General features: G+C 38.1%; 1 protein-coding gene across 5 annotated transcripts; it reads left to right on the forward strand.

The window, feature by feature from the left end:
• Positions 1 to 744: 744 nt before the first annotated feature.
• On the forward strand, positions 745 to 26,365 carry LOC147655842 (uncharacterized). Of its 5 annotated transcripts, XM_086851981.1 has the most exons (7): positions 748 to 897; positions 6,689 to 6,771; positions 7,246 to 7,402; positions 9,850 to 9,927; positions 20,209 to 20,269; positions 23,572 to 23,639; positions 24,705 to 26,365. In XM_086851981.1, the coding sequence occupies exons 3-7, from the start codon at positions 7,353 to 7,355 to the stop codon at positions 24,706 to 24,708; spliced, it is 261 nt and encodes an 86-aa protein (XP_086708107.1). In that variant the 5' UTR covers positions 748 to 897; positions 6,689 to 6,771; positions 7,246 to 7,352; the 3' UTR covers positions 24,709 to 26,365. The 5 variants fall into 5 exon arrangements, with proteins under 5 accessions (XP_086708100.1, XP_086708088.1, XP_086708092.1 ...); XM_086851974.1 differs by lacking the exon at positions 7,246 to 7,402 and having other exon boundaries at positions 745 to 897; positions 24,705 to 24,777; XM_086851962.1 differs by lacking the exons at positions 7,246 to 7,402; positions 23,572 to 23,639 and having other exon boundaries at positions 745 to 897; positions 24,705 to 26,340.
• Positions 26,366 to 26,908: the final 543 nt, after the last annotated feature.

Below are 26,908 nucleotides of genomic sequence, written 5' to 3' on the forward strand. Positions count from 1 at the left end.
TATGGGCTAGCTGCAATACTTAATTCTGTGTCCAGCCACTTCTTATTTTATGGTATTCACCTTGTTTACTTTCATTGTTCTTCAGAACAAATACTTTAATTCAAATACAACATCTTTTTGTACTCCAATGATCATTCACTAAATCCCTAGATAAGTTGAAATTGTCAGGAAGACTGTATGACTTCTGTATTCTTAAAGAAAAGACAAAGGTGATCCTTATATATCTTTGTACTTTTAAATGAGAAGCAAAGCTATATTTTCTATTCCTACTCATTGCTTTACTCATCTTCTAGAATGAAGAAAAATAGGTTTATTGACCTACATGTCTAAGCTTGATGTGTGTCTAAGAGGTGAAAAAAAATTTAAAGTAAATAGAGAAGTTTTACTACTTCAAGTTTATGAAGGTAATGGGGGTTCATGTTCTAGTTACTCAATTTTCCATAAATATGGAATTTTAGAACAAAAAATAACATCAGAGAGAAATCAGAAATTTTCATCCTGGATAATAGAAATTATGGCACAATTCTGCTGTTTTACACCAATCTTACTGAGTCTTCACTAAGCCCTCATATTCTCCTGCAATCTGTTTTATTCCTTGTGCCAGGTATGTGTGCTTTAATTGCACTGGGATGGTGTTTTAGTTAGGATAGCCTGGCCTCAGCCTGAAAGGGAAAATGGTAATGTCTTTCACACGGGCAGAGTCACAGCTGCTTGTATTAAATGTAAATAACAGTCGGATGAGAAGATGAAAACAAGCTCCTGGTCTTGTTCATGGGGGGGAAAGGGTGGTGAATTCTCCCTCTCTGTAGTATGGCAGAGTTAAGTTTCTGCTTTCCCTTGGTCTGACGATTTTGCCTTTTTGTGGTGGGATTCCAGCTAATGCTGCAAAGCTTTCAGGTAAGATGGAATGAAAAGAGGTATGTGATGGTTTTTGTTAATTCTTGTGGTATCGATGTGGTTTATTTGCTTTTGTTCAAGCTGTAGTCCTAGGGGTAAATGGAAGTTTTACTTCTGACTTTTTCTTTGTTAAATAAAAGCCTTTCAAAATCTTACAGCCTTAAAGAAAAATTTGAAAATACAATATACTATATGGACACTTTATTGTAGAGCTATTTTCCTAAGATGAATAATGATGTTTTTATAAAATATGCTATGAAATATTTCAAATTCACACACAGGATTTACAGAATACTGAATATTCTGAATTAGAAGGGTCTCAAAATCAGGTAACCAACCCTTGAAACTGGCATATAGAATTGAGGCAGAGGCCTGGAATTCCAGGTTTAAGTATACATATTTCCTTGTTTTTGCTTTCCCACCGGGACCCAAGAGGTTGCCTTAACAAATGTCAAAACAGACTTAATCAAAATTTATTTTCATTCATTCTCCTAAGCTGTTTTGTTTGTTTACTGTCAGTGTTTCTGAAACTCTCAGCCGCCTATTCTCTGCAACCTCACACCATAAGTGGCACTACAAAATGCTGCCATCTGGATTTCAGAGGGCCTTCAGAATTGCTGAGCTACAAGTCCTCTGCACTTTAATGCTGTCCAAGTCAAGAATTTGGAAGTGCCTCCAGTTATACTGGTTATAAACAGGTTGTAAACTATATTAAGCTGAACTATTTAAGGAAGTTGTCAAAAATATGCAATCAAGACTAATTCTTAAATCTAACTAAAACCAAAATCATTATAAAAGTGGTGCAAATGCAGATTATGTCTTGATTGGTGCAAAACCAGACCGTGCTGCTGTCCTCAGTGGTGTCCTGGATGAGGAGTTCAGCAGTACAGAACAATGACAGTTTATGATTTTCAGCATGATCCTGGGAGATGAGGATGCCATGCATCCTCATGCATGGCAACTCATTATTTAGTACATTTGAGCCCATATGTTTAGGAGATTTGAGCACCGGGTATTCAGTTGAAGAAAAGGGACTATAATTCTTTAACTGAATGGCTGCCCTGGCTTTTTATAAACTGCTGAAAACATTCATATCAGGAAAACAGTGAGTCTGTTATGAATAAATGTAAAATGAACAGAAGGTGCTCAGACTTTTTTAGCTAGTAATGATGAGAAATCAGTAAACACATGAATAAGGTGATTGCAGAGCATCCTGTAGGTGAGCTTACAGAAATCCAGCTGACATATTCCTGAAATGTTCCTTGCTTATTTTAATTATGTCCTGTAACACCAGATATTTCTCACCGAGGGTAAATGTTTTAGTTAATGTCACTAATGGCCTTAGGTTTTAGATCCACATGTATGTAATATTTTCCCTCTTTCTATCTAAAGGGAGAAAAAAAAGTATGAATATTGGCCTTCTCTAGGTAAGAAAACCACAGAGGCATTATTGTGCCCCCTTCCCCCAAAGGAGGGGGGTGTAAAGAATGAAATTGATTCCAAATACTCTGTCTGAAATGCTGCACCTGTTCTTACAACATGCTTCCTAAAATGAACTGTTGTAGCTATATCTTTTGTATATAGTTCTTCTCTCTCAGAAGAAAAAGATTAAGTGTCCTTTTGTTTAATTCTGTTCTCAAGGTTTTTGCTATTACCACGGGTTTTTTGATGCTTCAGAGGAAAAATGATGTCACACTGCTGTGATAGAACGTGTGATTTGACAGTCCTTCCTTTGTGCCCCATGAGGCAGAAGAGAACAGAATGAAAGTGCTTATTCCCGTTTCATTGCACATAGGTGCACAGGACAGGCAGGCAGCCATCGCTTCATGCAGAGCAATCTGCTGCACCTTGCCCATCAAGGAATAATCTCTGTACCCTTCTTGCAGGTTCTACGGATGTTACTTATGCACAATGGCTCCTAAACTTCCTGACTGTCTTTGTACCCAATTCAATGCCTAGGGGCTGACCCTTATGTTTCAAAAATATTTCCTGCATGAATGACAATGTGAAGAGAACGTTGTGACTGCTTTATTTTTCCCTGGCACTGACATATACTTAAGTCCATTAGAAAATTAACTTTGAGAAAACTAAGAAAAGTTTATTCAATACAAAGATAACAAAAGGCATTAGTCTCCTAAAATAGAGGATATTGTATGGATGGGAAGCAGTGTTGATTAATTCACTGCTTAAATAGGATTATGAACTGTGGTCCTTTTTTTATTTTTTTTTTGTTTTTACACTAGATAGGTTTTCAATATTTCTGAACTTCTGAGCTGGTATTTACTGAACTTTTAACATTTCTTGAGGTATTTAACCTCAAATTATAGCCTGAAGTCAGAGGTGCAGGTGTCTGTTGTCTACATCTTTCTAGACCTTTATTCCCTTAGTGACTTGTGTAAGGTCTCATTGAATAATGGGTGATAACTTGGGGAGTTCATTCTGGGGTCTTCCGAACTACAGCTCAGTGTCCAACTTGCTGTACTAGTCATCTTCCTCTAGTAAAAGGGGAATACTGACAGTAAAAGTATTGAAACAGTCAAAAAAATGTGTGTTTTAAAATTCCCACTGAAAAAAGAAAATCTACGTGATATTTCAAAGGTGGAAATGGTTGGTGCATTGGGTTTGCGTGGCCAAGATTTTGTAGCAGGAGGGGCTAAAGGGATGGCTTCTGTGGAAAGCTTCCAGAAGCTTCCTTCATGGAACCTTCTGCAGACAAAGGTTAGTGGAGGAGAAGGTGCTCCAGGCACTGGAGCTGAGATTGCTCTGCAGGCTGTGGTGCAGCTGTGACCCTGCAGCCCATGGAGGAGCCCATGGCAGAGCAGGTGGGTGCCTGAGAGGAGGCTGTGATCTCGTGGGAAGGAAGCCCATGCTGGAGCAGGGTCTTGGCAGGGACCTGCAGATCCATGGAGAGAAGAGACCACACTGGAGCAGTTTTCCTGGAAGGAGTTGTGACCCCATGGGGGCCCTGTGCTGGAGCAGCCTGCACCTAAAGGACTGCACCCCATGGACAAATGATCCATGTTGTAACAGTTTGTAGAGAACTGTCGCTGATGAGATGGACTCATGTTGGAGAAGTTCATTGAGAACTGTCTCCTATGCAAGAGGCCCCATGCTGAAGTAGGGGAAAGACTATTCTCCCTGAAAAGTGGGAAAAACAACATGGAATGCATTGACCATAACCCCCATTCCCCATCTTCCTGCACTGCTGGAGGGGAGGAGATAAAACTGGGAAGGAGTGGGGGTTAGGGGAGAAGGTGTTTTTAAGGGTTTATTTTACTTCTCATTATTCTGCTCTGATGTTGCAAGTAATAAATTCAGTTAATATCCCAAATTTGAGTTTGTTTTGCCTGTGATGGTATTTGGTGGGTGACCTTTCCTGGTCCTTAAGTCATGAATCTTTTGTTTTATTTTCTCTCACATCCACTCTCCATGGAGGGGAGTGATAGAGATGCATGGGTGAGTCTGGCATCCAGCCAGGGTCAGCCCACTACAGTTGGAAAAGACCTTTAAGATCATCAAATCCAGCTGGACAACTAACTGCTCATCCAAGAGACTACAGGTGCTAGAAATCGCAAAATATTACAGTGGGACTGGGGTTGTCTATCTCTAGTTTATATTAATTTTTCTCTTTCTTTCATGTAGTGCTATCTGTCACTGAGAAATAACTTGTACAAACAGAAACAAATGTAATTTTTGCCAGGGTTTTCAGCAGTCTGCCACAAATTTTGTGCAAAAGAAAAAAAAAAACAACCCAGCTGTAACTAAAGCACGTGCAAGCAATTTGCATTTGCTTAGTGGTGCTCTTTTTCAAGGCCTAGGAATGGTGTTTGGGTTTATGAATACACAGTTCACCTGTATTATTAATGAAATTATTTAAGTCTCTAAGGTCTTAAACCTTAGAGTTTGGCATTTTAAGTTGCCTGTTTTAATTCCTCAGGCCAATAGAGGATATAGAAAAAAAATTAAAATTCTCAGACTCTTTTGTAATAATACTTTGATGCTCCACTAAGGTCAAAACACAGACTTTAAATTTTATAATAGGAAAAAATAGTGTTTCACTGACAACATTTGCAATAAGACAAATCTAAATGAACAAAATATCCAAATTTAAACAGGTAACAACTCATAACAATTTCCAGGGGAAAAAAAGGAGACCAAAAAGTTATTTGGCCACATGTAGCAGCTAGTGGTTTCAAAACACCATTTCTCTGTTAGGCCTCTTGCAAATGTCTCACAAAGTAAGCATCTGCAGTAGTTGTGCTCCTCCAGCAATTCCCATGCCCTCTCCAGTGTAAGAGGAGAAACTTGTGCAGCTGTGGCTCCACTGTTGCACTTCAGTGTAAATGGATGTTGACTGCAGGTCTGTGAAGAGGACAAAATTCTGTGAATTGTGACAGCTGGGCTCTGGATGCTGCTTCTGGCTTTTTTGAGGTTTTTTAACTCCTGCTGTGAGGACTGCAACTGCAAGGAGCAAAATACAGAATGAAGAACTGCAGATAGTAACACAACAAATTACCACAACCTTATTTACCAGTTTGTTGTGTATGTAATGTTCATATATCTACTATTCAGGGGTAAGAGTAGATGCATGTTAATTTATATCAAACTCAGATCTTCACAGGGCTTTTCATTTACTATTATTCAAAATTTCTGAATGTTCTTAGAGAAATTCTGCTAAGAACTGCTACAAAAATTAATTTTGGTTGCGATTTTCTTTTATATAATAGTCTTACAAATCTGGAGAAGTTCCAGGAAATGGGAAGATCTCATCAGCACTTAAACAAAATAGACAAAATAACCTCAGTAGCTGGGCTGGTTGCCTGGACACCGCCACTAGACAAGATGATCGAGACTGATTTGGGATGCAATCAGACAGTAATGTTAGCACAGCTAATGCCAATCAGCATGGTGCTATGGAAAGCAGGCTGCCTGTTTTATTTTCTGTTGAGTTGGACTGGAAGTGCTAAGTGAGACAGTCTTTGCTTACATTCACGTGTGACATGGAGCTTGTATGCAATGTGAATTTATCGAAGCAACATATGTGCTGACAGCAGACATGAGACAAATTAGAATTATGTCAATGTATATAAAAGTAAAATGTGGAAGCATCCAGTAATTATTCTCAAATTAGAGAATTCATGTAGGACTTATGCCTTTAATTTTAATGGGTATTTTGTTGTGGAAGCATAAAGTCATTGCTGGCTTAAAGGGGGCAGGGAGAAAATGACAAAAGCTGGCCTTGTGTGCTTCTGAAATGGACAGTGAAATGGACTTGAAAGCAGTGGGATTTTGGGATGCAATGTATTAGCAATAATAATTACTTAAGAGAGTATTTTTGCAGACTAAATACGTGTGCTATACTGAAATAGAAGTCTCCAGGTACACCTATAAATGTGTTTATAAAAGTACCAGGGGCAAATACCTGATCAAAGATTCTCCTTACAAAGACATCAATATGTTGTTCCTGTATGCAATGTGAATTTCTTTTTCCCATTTGTATGCAAGACATGGAACACCAACATTATTAAAAACGCCTATGTTCATTAGACAATAATTAGTAGGTAACTGCTAACTCACACCTTCTCTCTAGTACCCTTTGTGGGCTAACCAAGCTGGATACCCAGAGGCTGCCACATTCCAGAGACCTTGTTTCCAGCAGGCACACAAATATCCCTGTGGCTTTACCTCCACCTGATATGGTTTCCACAGCTCCTTGCCGATGCTGGTGTGTGCCAGTGGCCTTTTAAAGGTTGAGGTGAGCCTCGTGGCCTGATTTCTTCACTCCTTGCAGGTTCAATGGGACCATCACTCTCTGCAGTTTATCAGTCTTTGGGCGATGGTCGCACACTACCTTCCTGCAGAAGCCATGGAAACGTGAGTTATTTGTTTTTCAGAGCCTTCAGCTGCACCATGTGTTTTATCTCTTTCTGAAAATATAACACTACTTTTCAAAAAGACTTTTATTGTGTTTAGAAAGACTAGAAAACAAACTCCTCTGCTGCCCATAGCTTAACTGATGTTTTTCAGAAAAAACCCAATTTTCTTGTGATTTTTACCAAACAACAAAAATTCATGTATGCTGTTGACAAATTGGAGATCTAATTTATATGGTTACATTCGTGCAAGGAGGTGCAAAAGCTTTCAGATGTATTGAAGCTGTAGTAGAGACAACATTTTTCCATTTCAGAGAATGAGCAAAAATAATCTTGGAGAAAGAAAAGCTATGTGCTTACTGAAACTGTTGACTCATTCTTTAAGGGAAAACATCTCATTTATAAGTTATCTGTCAGTCCTTCCCCTCTGTGGTTTGTTGGTTTGGGGTTTTTTTATATTTAAATTTTGTTTCAGATTCTCAGTCTCATTTCAAAATTGGGTTTTGAGTGGTTACTAGTTGTAGACTGCCGAATCATGATAATCCATCAAAAGCCACGTGGAAAAGGTTGGTAGTATCCTAAATGGGACTGCCTGAAACAAATCTCTTCAAATTCTACTGTAGCTGCTTCAAGTAAGAGCAACTTCCTCTGTTCTCTGTGGGTAAACCCTCCCCAAAGGTGGTGTCATGACTGTTCACAAAGAGGTTAAACCCTTCTTTAGCAGTTTGAGTTACTTTGTTCTAATTATATTGTCAAACAGAGGGCACTGAAACCCTGGCCAGAAAGAGACCTGTAAGAATTTTTTATTTTTTTTTATTTTTAGTGAAAAATAGCATGAAGAAGCTGCAGAAAAAAAATTATATAGAAAATATTTAGAGTGTTTTTATTGCACAAATTATATGGTCAAACAAGAGCTGTAGAAATGGCCCTTAGGGAAAAAAATTCAGAATGTCATTGGTGTAAGTGCTGTCTGGAAAAGTCCTTGGAGTAAGGAAAACTAAATTATAGTATGTCTCTTTTCCCTGAATGTGGAAGAATTTGAACTCTTTTTTTTTTTTTATCTTCTTTTGGAGAGTGCTGTAAGGGAGATAGGAATTATTTTCTGAAAACAATAGAAATAAACTTTTGTGCAGCTCTTAAATAGATCAGATATACCTGAGCTTTTTCAAAAATTGTGGAGAAAAGGTGAATAAGATTGTTATATCTATTCATTATATAATGTCCATAAACATCTTCAACTAAGCATTGGCATTTTAAGCTTTCATAGGGATCAGTGAAGTTTAATTATATATTTCTGAGATATGGAGCCATGCTATAAAAGTGAGCCACAAGAGTCAGCTTAAAATATAGACAGCTTGCAAAAAAATGTGAACATCACAAGGCATGATTTAACCTAGCTTGAAAATCCTTGCTTTGTTATGGCTTTAAGTAGATGGCAAACTAAATGTAAAAGGTAAATTTAAAGGTTCAAAACTATATTTTACAGAAAACAATCTTTTCCCAGCAAAGCTGATGTGGAAAATGCTGGAATTAATTGTAGTTGGTTTAATCCATCTTTGGTTGCATTAATCTTTATGATTGCTGGTATTATTAGCATCTCCAGAGGTATTTGCACATGATATGGCTCATAACAATAAGTTGCAGACACCAGTCTTCAGAGCAATATAAAAGCACTTGAACACCTGTAAATGTTACTATAGCCTAGAGAAGTCATGGCTGAAGAAAATTATCCAAGGAAGGGCCTCTCATTGCCTTGAGAAAGGCTGCTCTTTGTTTGCTGGGTCTGTCACCTAGAAAGGAGCTATGGCTTTCAGATGGTAGCAAGAGCAGCTGCAGCATCAGTCTCTGTCTTTCCACATCCTTTCTGGCCCAGTCCTGCAGTGAGAGAGGGCACAACCCATCCCAGTGCCAGCTACTGCTATGACTGAATGACAGGTGTCAGTCACAACTGGCTTATCCTGCAGGAAGGGTGCAGCACAAGACAGGGCTGCCCTAATAGGAAACTTCCTGGAAAATGGATTTATGTCACTTTCTCAAAATCAATCTCTAAAGCAAACAAACAAACCCCAACCAAACAACAAACCCTCACTTGAAGGCAAACCTCTGCCTTTTTAAACTGCTGTAACAAGATTGATTTTATTTTCTTCTACTGTTCCTTTTAGAAAGTGCCCAATTTCAAGCCTCTTGTTCTCCTTTTTTCCTGAGCTTAACTGTGTTTTACTACAGAAATATGGTACTAGTCTGAATAGGATCTTTCACAGGAACTGGTGAACAGGACCATATGTCTTCCAGTAGACAACTAAGTATTAGATGTTTGATTGAGAAAAATCCCCAGAACATCAACATTTCCAAAAATTTCTAAAACCCCTCAATGTTTAGTATGAAGATTTTGTTTCTTTTGTGGTTTTATTCTGCCTTCATTTATTAATAAAATTTTTTAAAAGTGGCATAGACAGTGGGAGATTTTGAGACAGTCATTCACATCTAAATGACACCGAGGTAGATTAAATACCTACAGGAGTTCTTGCAGCTCAGGTTTTACACAAATAGCAGAGGTCAAACTTGTTAGAAGGATAAATGTGAGATCTCCGTGGTGATCACTTGGTTATTCACATGGTTATCACTTCTAGTGGCCAGGATGGATTTAACTGTTAAGTGTATGAAGGTAAGGCTCTGTTGCCCCCTGTTATCCTGCACTGGGGAGCGTTAGTCATTCTGGGAAAAGTGTATGGCTTTCAATTTTTGATGAAATGAGGTGGATGAGGGGACAGCTGTGGTTTGATGGCAGCACAGAAGTGTCTGTGCACAGGATCAAGCAAGACCAATGAGTAGGGGTGAGGGAAAGGGCCAGATCTATATTCCTCAGTAAATCCATGTCTGCATAAAGGAAATTCTCAGAAATCCTGTAGATTGGAACTGCTGCCAACAGGCAAGAGCTGGCGATTAAAGAAAATAATCCTTGCCTTCTGATGGCTTGTTCAGAATTTGTGCAGAGGATGAAGCAGAGCAGCAAGTGCACCTAAAAAGCAAAATAGATATTTTCTGTTGGCTGACATTTATTTTTTTTTTCTTTCATTAGAATGGCTTTAAACATCCATTTGCTCAGGATTTTGTGTGACATTATATGTGTGTGCTTCACATGTCTGCAAAAAGAGAGGTAACCTTTAAATCCATCACTTTTGTACCATATTAACTCAGCAATGTCCTCATGGGGGTAAAGGCTCTGGAACTTGTAAACAAAAGGGTTGTTGTTGAAACTCCATATGCTCAAACTTCATTCCTTCTGCATTGGAATTACATGTTATCCTAGCTTAAACCATGCTTTTCCAGTGGCTTAGATTGGCCTAGCTGATTTTAATAACTCATTGAAGTGGGATGTGGATGTATAGCTATACAGCTACAAAATTAACAATATAATTAACTTTTCCGATTTTTCTTTCCATTGTGAATGTGGCTATTTTCTATCATATTAAATGTTGCTTCTAACTCACCTGAGGTGACACATTCTGTGTTTAAAAAATGGTAGCTAGGCATTGAAAGAATCATTAATAATTTGTAATTGCTCTTATGATATTTATAACCAGGACAATATTTATCTGCCTTTTGCTCTCTGTAATTTGAAGGTAGTAGTGTGGGGTGGTAGAGGTTAAGGTTCTCAGGCTCCCTATGTTAAGAAATCACTACTGGAGATACTCAAATCTGCTTCTCTCACATTTTGCTGTGGTTCAGATCACTGAACCTTAACTGAGATCCAGACCAACCAGAAAACAAGAAGTCTCCATGATATTGTGGTACAGGGCTCGGAGGCACATGAGCGGGATCTTCATTACCTGTCACACTGGCTTGGTAGGGAATCCACTCAAATTAGCAAATTGATTTTATGCAGAGGAATATGGAAAGAAACCTGCCTCTCTGTGCTGACATCCTATACCCTTCAGGTGGGCTGAGCTGGCCCTACTGCACATTTTGTTTTTCTGTGTGGCTTTGGGAGTGCTGTTGATTTTTTTATTTTTATTTTTAGCATTTCCAGACAACAGTTCTAAATAGGATTTGGCTGTCCCAGCCCACACCTGTGAGGACAGTGTGAAGAACATCCTACTTGCCATTTGAAAGATTTTTGCTCTGTTCAGAAAATTTTTCAAGCCAAAAAGTTTCTTTGCAATGGTAATGAGTGAAACTTAAGAAAGCGGTAGGCACAAACTGTACAGGACTGTTCCTGCATCCTGTTACTGGTTATCTGAATCCTGCTGCACATCTCAGTGCAAACTGCATTTCAATCTCTTTTCAGGCACTGCAACATAAGCCTCAGCTGTCTCAGTAGGAGCTGAGCCCTGAAAAGACTCTGTGTCCTAAGATCAGGGTCCTGGGGAGCCTATTTGTAGTCAAAAGCCTTCTGCAACAAAGGCAGCTGATCTTTGCAAATGTGCAGTAGGATTTCCCTCCCCCGGCCCTCCTTTTGAGAATGATGGCTCCCTAGGATTAAAGGTGTTGCTTTCTGGTGTGCTTCAGAGAGCCAATGTTGATTTGTTTCATTTTGTGTTTGTTTTGTTTGGTTTGTTTTGGTTTTGTTTTTTAATTCCACCATCCCCACCCCCAGCTGTTTCCTCAGCTTGGAAAACAAAGGAGCGGATGAATCATCATTTCAGCTTTCCAATCCTTATTTTTCCTGAAATTTCTACAGCTCCTAATAAGCTGTAGGACTAAGTGGTTGAGATTCCTAATAGGGAGACAAGACATTGCTATGACAAAGCAAATCAGTGGTGCTGTCTCTCACGGGGTAGGTTTCACTGACTCTAACTCCCAGAATAAGCATCAGTAATTTTATTGATACTGGCCATCAATAACTTAATTTGGTTTAACTGCATGCCAGTTAAATCCACTGCCATGTGCTTGCTGTTTTTCATAGTATGTCTGGTTCAAAACAGCATCGTTAGCTGTACAAATTTAATTTATGTTAAATGACATTTCAGCCTTGTGGATAGTTACCTACAGGAAAAATCCGAGTAATTTCTTCCTTCTTTCTGTGAGAATAGACTGGCAGTGTGGGTGGTAATGAATATTTAGAGCGTTTTTATTACAGAAAGAACAAAAGAAACAGCACCCACAACCAAACACACTTTCTAACAGCATTCATTAGAATTTAATTGGAATTTTATCAAGATGAACGTGGTTAAGCACTACATTGCACTGAAGGCAAGGGGGAGCTGCCAATGGACTGTGGAACTATACCAGGAATGGATTTGGCATGTTTTCTACATATTTACTTGAGACTGTTTGGGGCAAGGATACTCATGAGTTAAAGATATGAGTTCAGACAGCATAATGGAGAGAAAAGTACATCTCTGGTCATTGTGACACTTTACAGAATTCTCAGGTTCCATTTTGCATTTGTTTCCTGAATACACATGTAAATAAGGGAGTTATTTTCTGGAAGAATTTTATAGGCAAGGAAAACCTTACAGCAGCTGTGAAGGGACTGCACATAACCCTGGAGCAGTCATTCTGTACCAAGAAGTGGTCTCCTAAGATTGTGAATCCATGGTAAAACTCCTTTGTGCTTAACCTTTGAAGCAAATAATGGTTCCCTACATAGTAATAATATGCTCAGCAATATTTTGATTTACATTCACATCTTTTATTCTAATCTGTAAAGCCGTGGGAGCCTCGTGAGGGATGTAAGTGACCTAATGAAAAGCTGGAACTGTTTAAACAAAGCAGATCCTGTTCTTGTCAAGCAGTATGGTTTCAAAGCAGGGCACTTGGCTGCAATGCAGAAAAGTTTGGTTTCTTGCCATGCAGCAATTCTGTGATGTCTGGGAAATCTCTCCTTCCTGTATACTTTGTTTATCTTTCTGAAAATTTATAATGATCTCTCCTGTATCACCATGAGCTTCACAGCTAAAAATCTAGATAAAACAGGATATAATCTTCAGAAGACTTGCTTCCAGGATTTCATGGAACAAGGGACTTTATGCGTGGCAGCCTGTTGCTTTGGAGACAGACAGATATGTTCTATACCCTGCTTAGTTTCTTGATTTAGAAGAGTCAAATATTCTTGCAGTAAAGAATCAATATTGTACATGTTTGAGCAAAACACTCTGATCCGTATGTCTTGTCTAAAAAATTATTTTGAATGGTTTTAGCTTCTTTTTTCTTTTTCTGGGGCTCTGCTTCTGAGAGATGCATTTTCTGACATCTGAAATTTGATTCCCCATAAGAAGGGTTAACCTTTTATTCCAGAGCATCACGAATCCTAATATTTAGCAGAGCCACCTTCACTCCTGTCTACCTAACCATTAAAGGCCCTTGTGCAAGTCCCTTTAATATCACCTTTTAATGTCCACTTATTTGAGGAGGTCCCAGGGACACCTTTTGTTCCCCTTCTCCAGCTCAGCCATTTGCTATTCTCTTTTGAGACTCTCTTGTCTTACCTCATTATCTAGAGCCTTCCTGAGCAAATGTTTAGCTAATGAGGCTCTGGCACTGCACAACAAAAAGGGCCTACTTAAGTATTTTTAAACAAATATTCAGGTTTTAGTAACTCCACAGAAAAGCTGGTTTTCACTGAAGGTACACTCATACCTTTCTGAGGAGGAAAGAATTAAAATTTGACACTAAAACAAGTAAAAGTCCTTTATGACATTGCTGATGGACTGCAGCATCAGAATCCTAGAAACATCTACTCTATGATTATTGATAACTTTTTTGTACTGGATGCTACATGGGCCAGTAAACTCATAAGGTTTTCAATCACATAAAAATTGCCTGTGTTGAATCTGGAAGAAGGGTAGCAGGAGGTTGATTTTCAGAGCTTACCTTATTTCCTTAAAAGTAACAATTCATAATGAAAAACTCTTACAAAATTCACATTGTTCTCAGGGGAATTACTCATTTACCCTTTAATAGAATAAAGTCTCTGAGTCATGATTGTCCCCAGGACTGCATTCAGCAGCTGTGTGCATATGTAATAGGTTGTGGATTTCCTCCTTCTTGAAAAGTCAAATGGCTCAATTTTCTTATGAAACAAAATTAGTTCTGTGAGTTTTAAATAAAATACAATGAATACACTGCAGTGGCAGTAGTGGTGTTGTACCCTCCCCTGTAGCCAGCACTGAAGGACACTCAAGATAAAGAGCAGATCAGCTTGGTTCACACATTTCTGTTGTCTAAGTCAGAACACAGACCAAAATGCTAGTTTATTCACATAAATGGGGATTAAACCCCCATGTCTTCTATCAGAAGGCATCTCCACAGCTCTGCATTTCTGTTTAACTAAATTATTCCTGAAATGGACTTGACAATTATTCTCGCAAAAACTCTGAATCAGTAATTTGTAGTTTTTGATGGATAAACTGTTTTCTAAAGCAGGATATCTGTTCCTAGGCATCCTAATTTACAATCTAAACAGTTCTGTGCTAAGTACCAGTGATTGTATGATGTTTTGTCGCAGTTGAGCATGATTTTTCATACTGAGGTCACCATGATGTAGTGATTGATCATGTTGGTGATATTATAATTTTTTAAACTTCTGTGAAATTTGTGCTCTTTTTTCAAACTAATCAACTTTTCTCAATTTTTTTTGAGCTGTCAAAAACACTTGGATCCCTTTTATGATATTCATTTTGTATTGCAGAAAACTACTGCTCTTTAATAAGGTCTAAGATTTTCTGAAATACAATCCTACTGTAGAAACACACAGAGTCACATATTAATACTTACTTGTTACATATTTGACTGGGGAAAAGAGAATGCCCTACTTTGAAAATGAACAGTTTTGTGGTGGTTTAACACAGGCTAGAAATTAAATTCCAAATAAGCCACTTTTCTTTACCCTGCTCCTTCTGGTAAGAGAGGGACAAAGGTAGAGACTATGAGTTGAGGTAACAATTTACTGAAAGAAAAACAGCAATGGAGTAAGAAACACACACTCTGCCCCCTCTCTGCAACCAGGACAAGCTTATAATACAGTATTGGTCTTATATAGTCTCACAAAATCCCTCGAGCATAAGCCAGCATCCCTTTATGTGGTCAGAGACACCTAAGCAAGTTTACTGTTATCTCTGTTTTTCATGTTCTCTTGTCTCCCCTGGTTTAATCGTGATTAAAACTGTATGTTACAAAGCTCTTCACACATCATGTTGTACATGGATAGACTCCTGTGAGGCAAAGCTGCTTGGCACAGAAGATTAAAAAAAAAATAGGAAACGCTAAGGCAAGGCTCTGGGAAATGCACGTTCAGTGGTGATATCAAAATAACTGTACAGGGAGACTGTCAGAGTAGGGTCTATTTATAGAAAGTATGTGTCAGGAGCACAATGCATTGAATAGCAGAAATCTTTGAGCTAACAATGTGCACAGTGGCAGATATATATATATATAAGTCTTCTGTGCTCTACAGAGGTTTTCTGGCTTTCTAAAGTGAATTTATTTTTAGAGAAAGTTGATATAATAACACAATTAGAAACAGAAATCCTTTGGCTACCTGCAAACAGGGGAAAGTATGAAGAAATGTCATGTTCAAGTTTTCCCTGTTAATACTTGTTAATCCTTTTTTAAAGATGCCATGCAAGAGATGAAACCTTGTTAGTTTTACACAATCACTTTACAATTCTAGCCTTTCAGGGTGCCTGTGGAGAATATCTTTGTCCCTGTGCCCTTCTATTTTCTTGGCTAGTGCCCGTGGCTTTGGAGGAGGAACATCTTAGAGTGTTTATATTGGTGACTGAAGAGAACTTTAAATTGGAAGGTTGTAATGATAACAGTGCTTTGAGGCAAGCATCTAAACAAGCAAAAAAGTTTCAGAGGAAGTGTGATGTCTCAAGTTTACCAGATGTATTCTTGCTTTTGCAGGTATGGAAAGGCTTAAAAAAAGCTAAATTTGATAATAAGTGTCTCTCCTCTTCCCTCAAAGGCCCTAATAAAGGAAAGAGACAGAGGGGCAAAGTCACTATGTCCTGTCTCAAAAATAAATTGGAGGTATCCCACCCTGGAATGTTGCTGCAAAAGACTAAGTGTCAAAATATTTGGTTGCCTTGAAAAAATGACTAGGAGTGATCAAGTTAAAGTCTTGGAGTAGTGTATGGTCTGAACATTTCTGCTAGTTTGCCATATTTCTTCAGTCCCTAACCTGATGGCTGTCACCTGCTAGGAACTGGATAATTTCTGAAACATTGTACTATGAAAACAATTTGGTTTGTCTTCAATGAAAACTGGAGTTTTGCATTTAAAAGAAGCCACTGAGCATTTTTCTTTCACAGTTCTCTCCTCTTACGTGAACTACATCTGCATGTTGGTTTGGTTACAAAACATAATCCATATTTTTTCCCCTTTCTCTTTCAGCTAGGTTAATGCTCACATTTGTCTTTTTGCTGTGTTTGTTTTTAATTACTGTAGCTTCACAAATTAGTCTTAACATTGTATTTTTTATTATGCTGATTGTGATAAACTAGTACAGAGCATTGTAGATCAGTGTTCTGCATTGCAGTAATTTTTGCAGTGACTGGGTTTCAGCATTAGTGGTACATCTGTGCTGCAGGAGATGGTAGAGGAGTTGTTTTACAACTGTAACTGCCAATGAAATATGAGAATTTCCTGTGAAGGCATCTGATAACACCTGGATCTAGAGGTTCCTTTTCTGCTTTATGGATCCTTCCCTTCAAAGATGAAGTTTCAGAATCTGTAGTGCATCTGAACTGGCACACTGTGTGAGAAGTTTTGATCCAAACAGCCGCCTTTTTTTAAATTATTAAGGAAACTATTCTTGACCCTATCAGTGCGGCAAAGTAGGGGCTCTTTTCTCTATCTCTTAATATGTCCAAATGTAGAATTAACCCAACATGTTCTTAAATCTTATGTTCAAGATACTCATCAGCAATAGAAGGAATCAAAAGGCTGGTTTTTTTTGTAGAAAGTTCATTTGGAATGTTTATATTTCCAGCGAGGAAAGCTGCTTCTGCAGAAGCATTTTCGGACAATAAGGAAAGATTAGTTAGTAGTAGCATTAAGACAGCAACTGAAGAAAGAACAGCCTCTAAAAGCCAGAGGAATAATTAAGAGTAGCTGAAAAAATAACAATTTCAAGCATATTGGTGCTCAAGTCCTTTGAGGTACCACTTGAAAGGGTGAAAATGTAGCTGAAGAGCTTTAAGTCAAGAGCTAGGGACTGTTAAGAGTCTAGGTTCCTTGAGGTGCTGGCAATGGATCTCAAACAAGCCACTTAAACTGACTTTCTACAAATGCCAGGAAGGCTTTGTCTCCTTATTTCCTCTTCTATAAACCACTAGTATCTAGAATTTGAGAAGATGGTAGAGATGGGTACCTTAAATTTGGATAATGTAATATGTACATTCTGTGAATGCTGTGGTTATAAATTAGGTAACATAAATGAGAAATCTGGTAGAAATGGAACTGTTAGTCTGGCCTAGGACTGAAGTTGAATATATGAAGAAAATCTAGGGCTTCACATTAATCAAACAACAAGAGAACAAAACATTTCAGTGAACATGTGTCCATCTGTTGCACAGAATACTGTGTGGAGACTGCAGGGAGAAAAGAGAGCAATGTATTTTTGCTAGACACTGGAATTCAGCATTTCTTTCACTCTGGTGTTTCCCCAGTTTCCTTTCAGCTTCAGACTGCTTCCAAACGTAAGTGATTCAATCAATTTTTCTTGAATTGACATTGTTCAGTCTTCTGCTTTCGGAGGGAAGTCATTACATGAGGATAAAGGCTACGGTTCAGTTGTCATAAGGGATACATAGGTTCCCAGGGTTCCTTGGTTTTGCACAGTTCAGTGAATTGTGCAGGTGTTGTGGAAACACATGTTATGGAGGGAATTTGCTTGAGTCAACCAGGTTGTAAAACCTGATAAATGGAGCCTGAACAGGAAAAGATAATTTTCTAAGAATGGGAATTAAACCCAAACTGCCTGGAAATAGGAGACAAATGAGCCTGTAAAGGAGGCTTTGAGAAGCTGATAAAGAGTAACCAAAGGAGAGAAGTGTAGGAGAAACAAGATTTAGGTTAAGTTTATTAGATAGCCAGAGAGTGCAAGGTAAAGGGATCATTACTAAGTAATCAGGCACAAAGCTTGTCTGACATGATCAGAGATAACACAAAAGCAACATAGGGAAAGGTATGAAGGGGAAAATAAGCCAATTTAATCATCAAGTACTTTTTACCATTGACCAAACAGCAGAGAAATATCACTGCAGAATCCTTCATATAGACATAATATGGTATTGCTTATAGCAATACCGAGTTATATTATTTGAGTACCGTTGGTCATATTTTAATTGTGAAGTCAAAAACTGTTGAAATTGTTAAACATCAGCACTGCTATAGTGTCTGTATAGTCCTCTGCCCTGTGCAGTTTTGTGTTCTACTCTGAGCCGTATGTACCCAGGGCAATGCACTTTTGCTATGCACAAACCAGCTGCTCTGGCCATAGGGAGAAGAAAAGGGAAGAGTGTTGGAGGTGAACTGTGCTCACTCTCTTCTTGCTCTTTTTTTCCTACTCCATCTTCTCTCCCTGTTTTGTATCCAGCCAGAATCCCTCTCCCTGCCACTCCAGCAAAGTGACAGAGCAGAGAAATGCTGAGCTCAAGGGATCTGAGTTGGAGAGAGAGTGGGAAGACAGGACCTACTTATTTCATGGGAGGATTGGGATCCAGGCGCTGCAGACAGCAGTATGCCTCTGGCAATAAAGACTTTTGGAGAACAAATTCCATCCTCTCTCCTCTCTTGTCCTTCCACCCAACATATTGGGTCAGATGTCAAGCAAGGCATTTGAAGTTACAACAGGAAAAGCTTACATTTTCACCTTCTTCCAACTCTCAGTTGTCCTGAAAGTTAAATGATATTACAGAAGGGGTTTTTTTGGTATCCACGTGGCAGAAGATTTAAGTGTTGGTCTTGAGCAACTGCCTTGATGAACTGAGGCCCTTGGAATAAATCATCTCTTGCTCAAGTTTCCTTGTGTATCTCATAAACTGGCCTCTTTCTGCCTGGTGAAATCAGAGGAAATGCTGGATTGGCAGGATGGGGGACAAGTGAGACAGAGTGGTGGGTAGGACCCTTGTGCCCTGCTGGTAACAAGTCCTTTCAACTATGTGTTTTTGGCTGTTGTCCATCCTATCCTTTGTTCTTCCTTTCAGGTCAATGAAGCAGAAGTGAGAGAAAGAAATACATTTGCAGCTCAGAAAGCTGCATTAAAAATAAAGAGGTTGAAATGAAATAATGTTGAAGTTATTTCCTTTTTTATTTGTTGAACTAATAATTTTTTTGAGCAAAGTTACTTGAATAGCCAATATAAAAGATAGACATGAACACTAAATCTAACCTCCCATAAAAAACTGAAGGGTTTAGTGATTGGAAAATACCTTTTGATTTACCTAGGGTATTTGACTTCTATAAAATTCCTTGCCTTCTCTAGTTTCCATGGGTGCTGGATTGCTTCTCTCTTTTGTTTTTGCAGCAAACCTGACTTTTAAACTTCCATGAAGAGGAAATCAAAATTAATTCAGGCTTCCAGGCCTGATACTGTCCACTTGCTCTCATACAAGCACTATAGTTTATACATATCAAAGCAGTTTAGCTCATAGGTGAAAAAAATCAGATTACAGTTGCAGAGTGTTTTATCACAATATGGTAAACTCATTTTATTGCCATTCCTTTTGGTTTTTTAAAATCTAATTTCTGGTACTCTATTTCCTTTCCCTTGAAGAGACTGTAATAGTTATTTGTCAACTTTTGATGCTGGCATTAGAAAAGCACAGACAGTTGCCTGTCTATCCCAGACCTCCATCTTCATCTGAATAAGACACACTGATTACACTAAAATAATTACCTGTCTCATTTACAGCATGATAAACTCCTTGGGAATCTGTACTGCGGGACATGGTATGAGACATGAGGAGCTACCTGCTCCTTTGCTCTCAAACAGCTTTATTCTTCCAGTACATTGCTAGTTTCATATGAGAAATCTGCTTTAGGTGTTGGATGATGAAATCTCAGGTGCTCAGGTCAGTGAGGATTCATTGGTTTGGCCAGTTCACAAGGAAATGTGGACATAAGCATATAGATGAGTCAAACTGGTCTCCTAGACAAATGTTGATGTAAGGTGTGTACAATCAAAATAGTATGAATTTTCTGATCCAGGTTAATGTGTTTCACGTTTCTCTTTAATTTATAGTGACTTTCTATCATACAAGCAGGCAGACAGGCAATATGGTCATTTTGACTGGCAAAATCAAATGGGATTTTTCCTAACTGAGTTAGAAAAATTTCTAGTTGTGAATTTCAGTAGATTTTCTGTTTGCATCATAATTAATAGCATGTAGTGATAGCAAGGTTAAATAATGTCTTAAATGGTTTGCTAGTTTGGGGGTTAATTTTGGTTATTTAAAAGTTTGCTTCAGTCACTCTACTTTCTTTCCAGGTACCTCAGAAACAACACCTACTGTGGTCTTCAAACACTGTTTGACAAAAAAACAGATGAGGTTTGTTGGTATTTGTTTTATGTTTTGTTGTTTTTAAATTAAAGTAACCAGCTGAAAAGTACAGAATTCCGAATAGAGTTGAGATCACAGCTTTCCCCATGGTGAGCCACTCATATATTACCTTTATGGGGTGGTTACTGTCAGACAGAGATGGGATGTTCCTAGAGTAAGAGCTGGATTCCAGCAGAGAATTGTAGAGGTTCCTCTGGAGGAAAATGTAGAGACACTGATGGTGTCCTGTGCGTGCTAAGCCAGCCCACCTGTCAGTCAGTACCAGAGCTCCCTTTCTGTGACTTACAGACTTTGCAGTGAGTGGGGAAAAATGAGATGGATGGGATAGGCACAGGTAGGAAATCTGTCTCCAGTGTTATCACACAGCATGCCTGGGTCTGTTGCTGACACACCAGACCTTTGATCTTCTGAGTAAGGCTGCTTTGCTTTTTCTTTGTATTAGAGCCATACTTGAGCCTGAATATGGCTCAAATGCTTTTGATCTTACTTGGATAGAAGGGGATTAAATGGCATCCTGGCAAATGGTTTGGTTTTAGGGCCACATGTCTGTGTACTTCAGTATTTAAGTAGATATTAGCTAAATATTCTTCCAAAGCCCTGAGTTGGTGATGTACAGTTCCCTAAATGTAAGCAGTTTCGGAGTGTCACAATATTCTGTGTGGTCTGTTCAACTCTATATGTGCTGTGTGGGAGTGGTACAGATGGAGCTGGATAAATATCTTGCTTTTTATCTTATGGGCTCATCCATCTGAAACACACAACTTTATTTTTTACATCCTGTTTGTGTGAATTATTAAACTACTCTTGGAAAAGTTTGTTGATTTTTGACTTATGACATGACAGATTCTGTGTGTGTGTGTATGTGTATTTTTGTTTCTTTTTTCATTTCCTGAAATAAAAACCTGCTGTCAGAATTTTATATTCAGAAAAGTAACTTTATATTTCTTAAGAACATAAACCTTTAGCCTCTTATCTTGTGAATTGTTATGCTGAATGGATCAAATGCTTTTTGGGGTAAATAATATATTTCAATGTGCATGTCAGACTTCAACAAAGAGTAAATAATCTGTTCTGATCTGTACTATATGAAGCTTTTGCCACTAAAAAAATCCAGTTCTGTATATTTTTGGGAGAGAGTTAATATACTTGTGTTTTGTGAAAGAGTACAATGTATTTAAATTCTTTGCAGTTTTATTGTTAAAGTGTTTGCATAAATCTAATGCATATGCCTCAACAGAATTTATATTTTGGAGCTCCTTCTAGGGTAGACATTGTATCATTATTAATATTTCAACCTTGATTTAAAAAGTTTCCATTGCATTTTTTTCCCTAAGAAGCATAAAATATTATTCTCAAACTCTCAAAATACAAAAACACCCCCCTCAAACCCTTTCAATATTCAGGATTTTTTATTTTATTTTTAATGTATTTCTTTACATGTTTCAGAGGATAAAGAATTAAGAAGTTTCCATTGCAAGGATTGTGAAGCTATCCAACATTTTAACAAGGCTATTGTTAATGCTTTGGAAAAGCTTTTCTTTAATCAGATATTTAATGCTGCAGCAATCAGAACAGAATAATAGTGATTCTTTAGCAGCTTGGAAAATAAGGACAATGGCTACTGCAGTGTGTAGCAGTGATCCTTAACTGTCTAACAGCTAAACACCTATTGAGAGCAAAGGAAGATGTGTTTCCCCTCCATTTTCAAGAGTTTCCATCATCCTCTACTATTTTTGACAAGAATTTACTTGTTATTGCAATGATGAATATCTTATCTTGCTGTGATCGCTGATATCTTTCCTATTTAATGAGATAAAACCTGGAAGGGTCAAGAAGATCACCAAATTCTTTTATGACTGGGGACCATATGCCCTTTTTCTTTAAATAACTACATATTGAATGTCCCCTTCAAACAGCTTAGCTACTTGAATTACAGGTTGCAGTCTGACCCTGGAATTTTGTCAGGGAAAATTTGATTAAAGTTATTTCCACATGCTCTGATTTATGCAATATCTTCTTTGTTTGTAGCTTAAGAAATAGGAGTGCCACAAAACATTTTTTTTGCCATCAGCAAGCATATTACAGATCTTCACTGAAATCATATACTTTTGTCTGAAGTTCTAACTTTCTGTGGCTCTATGAATAGCCACAGAAATAAGATGCCTGTGGCCATGAGGGACATAGTGAATACAGGTCTCTAAGTGTTTCATAATTGCATAGAAGAGAACAAATTCAAAACATGTTTTTGAAGGAGATACACCACAGAATATCTTAGAGCCAAATCAGGACAAGAATTTCTTCTGAGAGAAGAAAGTTAATTTTCAAATTCTTCCTCTAAATAAAACATGAACTTTAGGGACCTAATTTAGATTTTTAACTAGTAGTAAGTAATGGAAAGATTACATTTAATGGAAAGACTACATTTAATCAATTCTTGTTTCTAAATTTCCTTCAGCTTTTTTAATTGTCTCATTTAAAAATTCTGTAAGTAAAAGTGGTGTTAAATTCACTTTTCATTTAGGCTAGCAAAAATAACCAACAAAAAATCACAATGCTTTTTGGAGCTGAAAGTGAGTGGAGGAATACATTGCTTACAGACAAGGCATTCCATTCTCTCCTACTGGGTTAAAGATCAACAGAGACAAATCTTCCGGCAGTGAAAGTTGCTTTTGGATCTCCTGCAAAAATTACAAATTACCATGGCACTAGCTTGTTAAAGGAAAAAAAAAATCAATCTAACTAATGCTGTTGAATAACAGAAGAGAATTCAGTTTAATCTTTGCTACACTTTAAAGACATGGACACGATCTACATGTACTGTGCTATGTCTCCCTTCACAACATTGGAACAAGGAAAAACAGTGGAAAACTTCAGACCAGTAAATAAGGAGTGATGTTTTGGCTAGTCTTTGACTTGCTTTATACCTTTAATAGCACTAGGATAAGCAAAAAAAGGTCAGGTGATTTTTAGATGGGAGACAAATATTATCCCAGCTGTGATCCTCCCCCATAGGAAAAACTGAGCTTCCTCTGTATGAAGGTTGTCAGCTGTCATTGGGAATATTGGTCAGTCAGAGCAACATTCTGGTAAAACTAACTGGATCCTGTTGGAAAAAGACCTATAAAGATTACAACAGCAGAATTTTCATTGTGCTGAATTGATGAGTTTCACTGGTTCAGAGTGGAAACTTGATTCAGTATTTAAGAAGAGATCTATATTTTAAGTAAAAAGAGGGCTGACTGATGATGAACTCTGTCAGTTTTGTGTAAAAGTTTTCTTTTTTCAAACAGAATATCACCTTTACCTCAAATGAGACTTTTGAGAAATACTTAGTGTATTCAACAGAGGATTCAAGCAGGTAGGGAAGTATCTATACAATCACTAATAATGCTATAGATAAAGTGAAAACCAACAATTTGCATGTTGAACATAAAGCATCAAGGTAGTAGGAACCTGCCTATTAATGCTGTCTGTATGAACTTTACAGTAATAGAAGCAGTAACTTCATCCTAAAACTTTGACTACAGGAACAAGAAACCTGGTGTTTCTCCTTTGCCCATGCTTCTAGAATCTCAGAGTGAACAGCTCCCTGCCATAGAGTATGCACTAGATTGGCTCTGTTAAAAAGAAGTATGAAAAATGTCTTTATTATCTCTGGGGTGACTGTGGCTGTTACACATGAGAACAAATACCTATATGCAGGGTGCATGTTATTAATACTTATGTGCTGTAAATCACACACAGACAGTACAAAGTGGTACAAAGGATCCTGTGAGTGGACAGAATGAGTGTCTGAAGTGAGTTTATAAGCTGTTCCTTCCTCAGTGATGTAGTGAGATACCTTCACACACAGAACATACTGTCAGATCTCTGTAACTCCTTTTCCTGAGCCACTTGCAAGGTGTCTTTAGCAAGTTTCTATGATGCTTCTCAGAGCATTGCAATCCTAAAAATCCACAGAAGGAAGGATATTTAGACTAATGTTTTTTAAAGGAATGTCAAGTAAAGAAAATAGTTGCTTCAGTCTGGGTGTGCTAAAAAAGAGATTACTTCTCTTTAATATAAGATCTCTGAAAGTCAGGCTGGCAAACACATTGTAAGATAACACCAGGACAGCTGGACAGCTGGGTTAGACCATGAATAAAAAAGTCTTAACCTCTAGTTTTGTGCTTAGTTGAATCTAAAGAAAGCCTTAAAAAAGACAAAAAAAAAAAAAGTCTTGCATTACTGTGCACATCAATTCTGTCCTTCTTTTGTGCAGGTTTTGATGGGCTGTAATTGTGTTCCTGGCATTCACAGTGAATCACATTAATTTTGCTTTTAACTCCTTTGAAATTCAATAGAAAAATATGCAAATTGTTCAGAAGGAAGTATGTAATTCAAAAGAGGTATTATATGCTGGGTTTTTTTCTTTTTTTTCTAGATGAAAGAACAGAAGCTTCATTGTCTTTTCAGGACTCCTTTATTCATCTTGATAAATCAGGAGTCTGCTTCCTCCACAAAATTTGAAATTAATTTTTCCAGCTCCTGATTCTATTCTAGTGTTTCTCCCATAGTGTGGAAGGAAGAAGGAGTTCTTGTTGCTGTTATTATATAATTGCATACATTCCTCTATGACAAAATGGGTTGTTCCCTTATGGATTTTCTTAAAAATGAAACCATCAGAGTGATATTAACTGATTTAGTTGGCAATGTAGAGACGAGTTGAACTCTGCTCTTAGAGTCTTTTTTGTGAGTAAACAGGCTGCTGTAACTTTGAGATGTCAGGGGTCCAGTGTGTGTGCTCAAGTGCATCTTATGGAAGTGGGGTTTATGAGGAGTCACAGGCATAACAGAAGGAGTATAACCCCTGAGCAGTGGGATGGCTTAGCAACACTCCCATAACTAACACTTGTGCCATCAGATAATCTCTGACAAGTTCTCTCACGTGTTGTCCCTCAGCATTCCAGTACTCCCGGCTCAAATACTAATTCCAAACCTAAATGAGGACTTTTCCTCCATTTTTGAGCAGGATGGGGTATGGAAGAGATAAGAAGAACACCTTACCAAACAAACCAACTCACAAAACCTTGCCCTGTATATGAATATTACCCTTGGAGGGGAGATATGCATCTATTCAAACTCTTATGTTTAGCTTCATGTCAGTGCAAAAATATATAGAAATCTATTGCTTGCTGTTGACCTGCTGTGAACACAAGACCAGGCCATACAGAAAGGCACTGGCCTCTCATCCTGTGTGAGCTTCTAGAAGTTACTCAGTACTATACAGACACATTTGCTTTGATTTTCCAGCTTAATTCCAGCAGCTGCCTTTGCCAGAATATCTTGTGAGCTGGAAAGATAGAATAGTCTTACTGCCCCCCACTTCCTGCCAGACAGTGTCCCCCTGGAACACTTGTGTGTTTTTCTCTTTTGAAATGAAGCGAGGAAGGATGGTAAAGACACAGAAGCACCGTAAATGACTATTGATAGTCATTTTAATATCTCTCAGCTTTGACCCTGGAGCAGGCTATTACCCATCAGCTGTATTGCACTAAGGATAAAATAAGAAACAAGAAGTTACAGTGGAGAAAACACCTTGTGCCAACTCTCCATCCTGTGGGAACCTCTGTTCCTAAAGCTTTGAGAAGAATGAAGCAATTAATGTCTGAGAGGCTAAAGTGGATATTGCTCATTAAGGTGTACTTCATGTGTATTTCTCCTGTTGTACTTGTGACTAACATTGGCCTCTGGGGGCTACCTGAGGGATAAAGTGTTGCTGCTTTAAGCAGACTGCAGGGTAATGGCTGCTGTGGATGCCACAGGAAGCTGGTAATGAAGGGGAAGGTGGGCACTGAGTAGGGGAAAGGAAAGAGATTTGGGACAAATTGGCAGTGTGCCTGCTAAATAGGGAGAGAAGAATTATTTGGCAATTTCTGCTTGGCAGGTGTGTTTGGTGCAACAAATCCCCCAGACTACATCACCTAGAACCTTTTGTTTTAGCCCTATCCCCACATTTTGAGCTGCTTTTACTTACGAGAAAGGTATGTCTGGTGTATTTGTGCCCTTGGGGATAGGTGTACATTTCCGATAAATTCTGCAAGTGAGGTGTGTGTGGGAAATACTGAAAAATTACTGATGCTTCTAAAAGGTTTTTAGTCTTAATGCTCTTTCAGGCTTTCTCTGCTCACACCTGAGGTTCTGCAAATGGTGGGTTTGATTGTAGAAAAGGCCTAAGTGTTGTCTTTCCCACCCTTTCTCTGAAGCTATACAAAAATAACAGGAGGGGTGCAGGGGAGCATAGGCAAACTGAACGGACTCAAATTTAGAAACTATTTAAAAGTATTATTTTCATGCTGTGAAGGGAAGAGAGGCAATATATTTCTCCACTGACAAAATTGTTTGTTTTATTTGGGGAGTAGACAGTGAGCAGCAATATAAGGTTGACATCTCTCCAAGTTAGCATTCAAAATAAAACATTCCTGGAACCACAGCTTAAATTTGTTTGTGTGAGAAGCCTTTCCTGTTTGTGCTGGAATTTTTAACTAACTATCACTACCTTCATCTTTTTATGCTAACTAGAAGTATGTTCCTTTAAGCTTACTGTTGTGTCTTCACCTGTTTGTATAAATACTTTGAAAAAATAGA

The sequence above is a fragment of the Cyanistes caeruleus genome, chromosome 1 (genome assembly GCF_971803275.1).
Source record: "Cyanistes caeruleus chromosome 1, bCyaCae1.hap1.1, whole genome shotgun sequence".
Taxonomy (NCBI): domain Eukaryota; kingdom Metazoa; phylum Chordata; class Aves; order Passeriformes; family Paridae; genus Cyanistes; species Cyanistes caeruleus.

Excerpts from the sequence above, each read along its gene's own strand:
- LOC147655842 (XM_086851962.1), top strand. Across the intron at positions 6,772-9,849 it reads CCTGCAGAAGCCATGGAAAC|AATGGCTTTAAACATCCATT; the intron begins GTGAGTTATTTG and ends TTCTTTCATTAG. Across the intron at positions 20,270-24,704 it reads TTGACAAAAAAACAGATGAG|ATGAAAGAACAGAAGCTTCA; the intron begins GTTTGTTGGTAT and ends TTTTTTTTCTAG.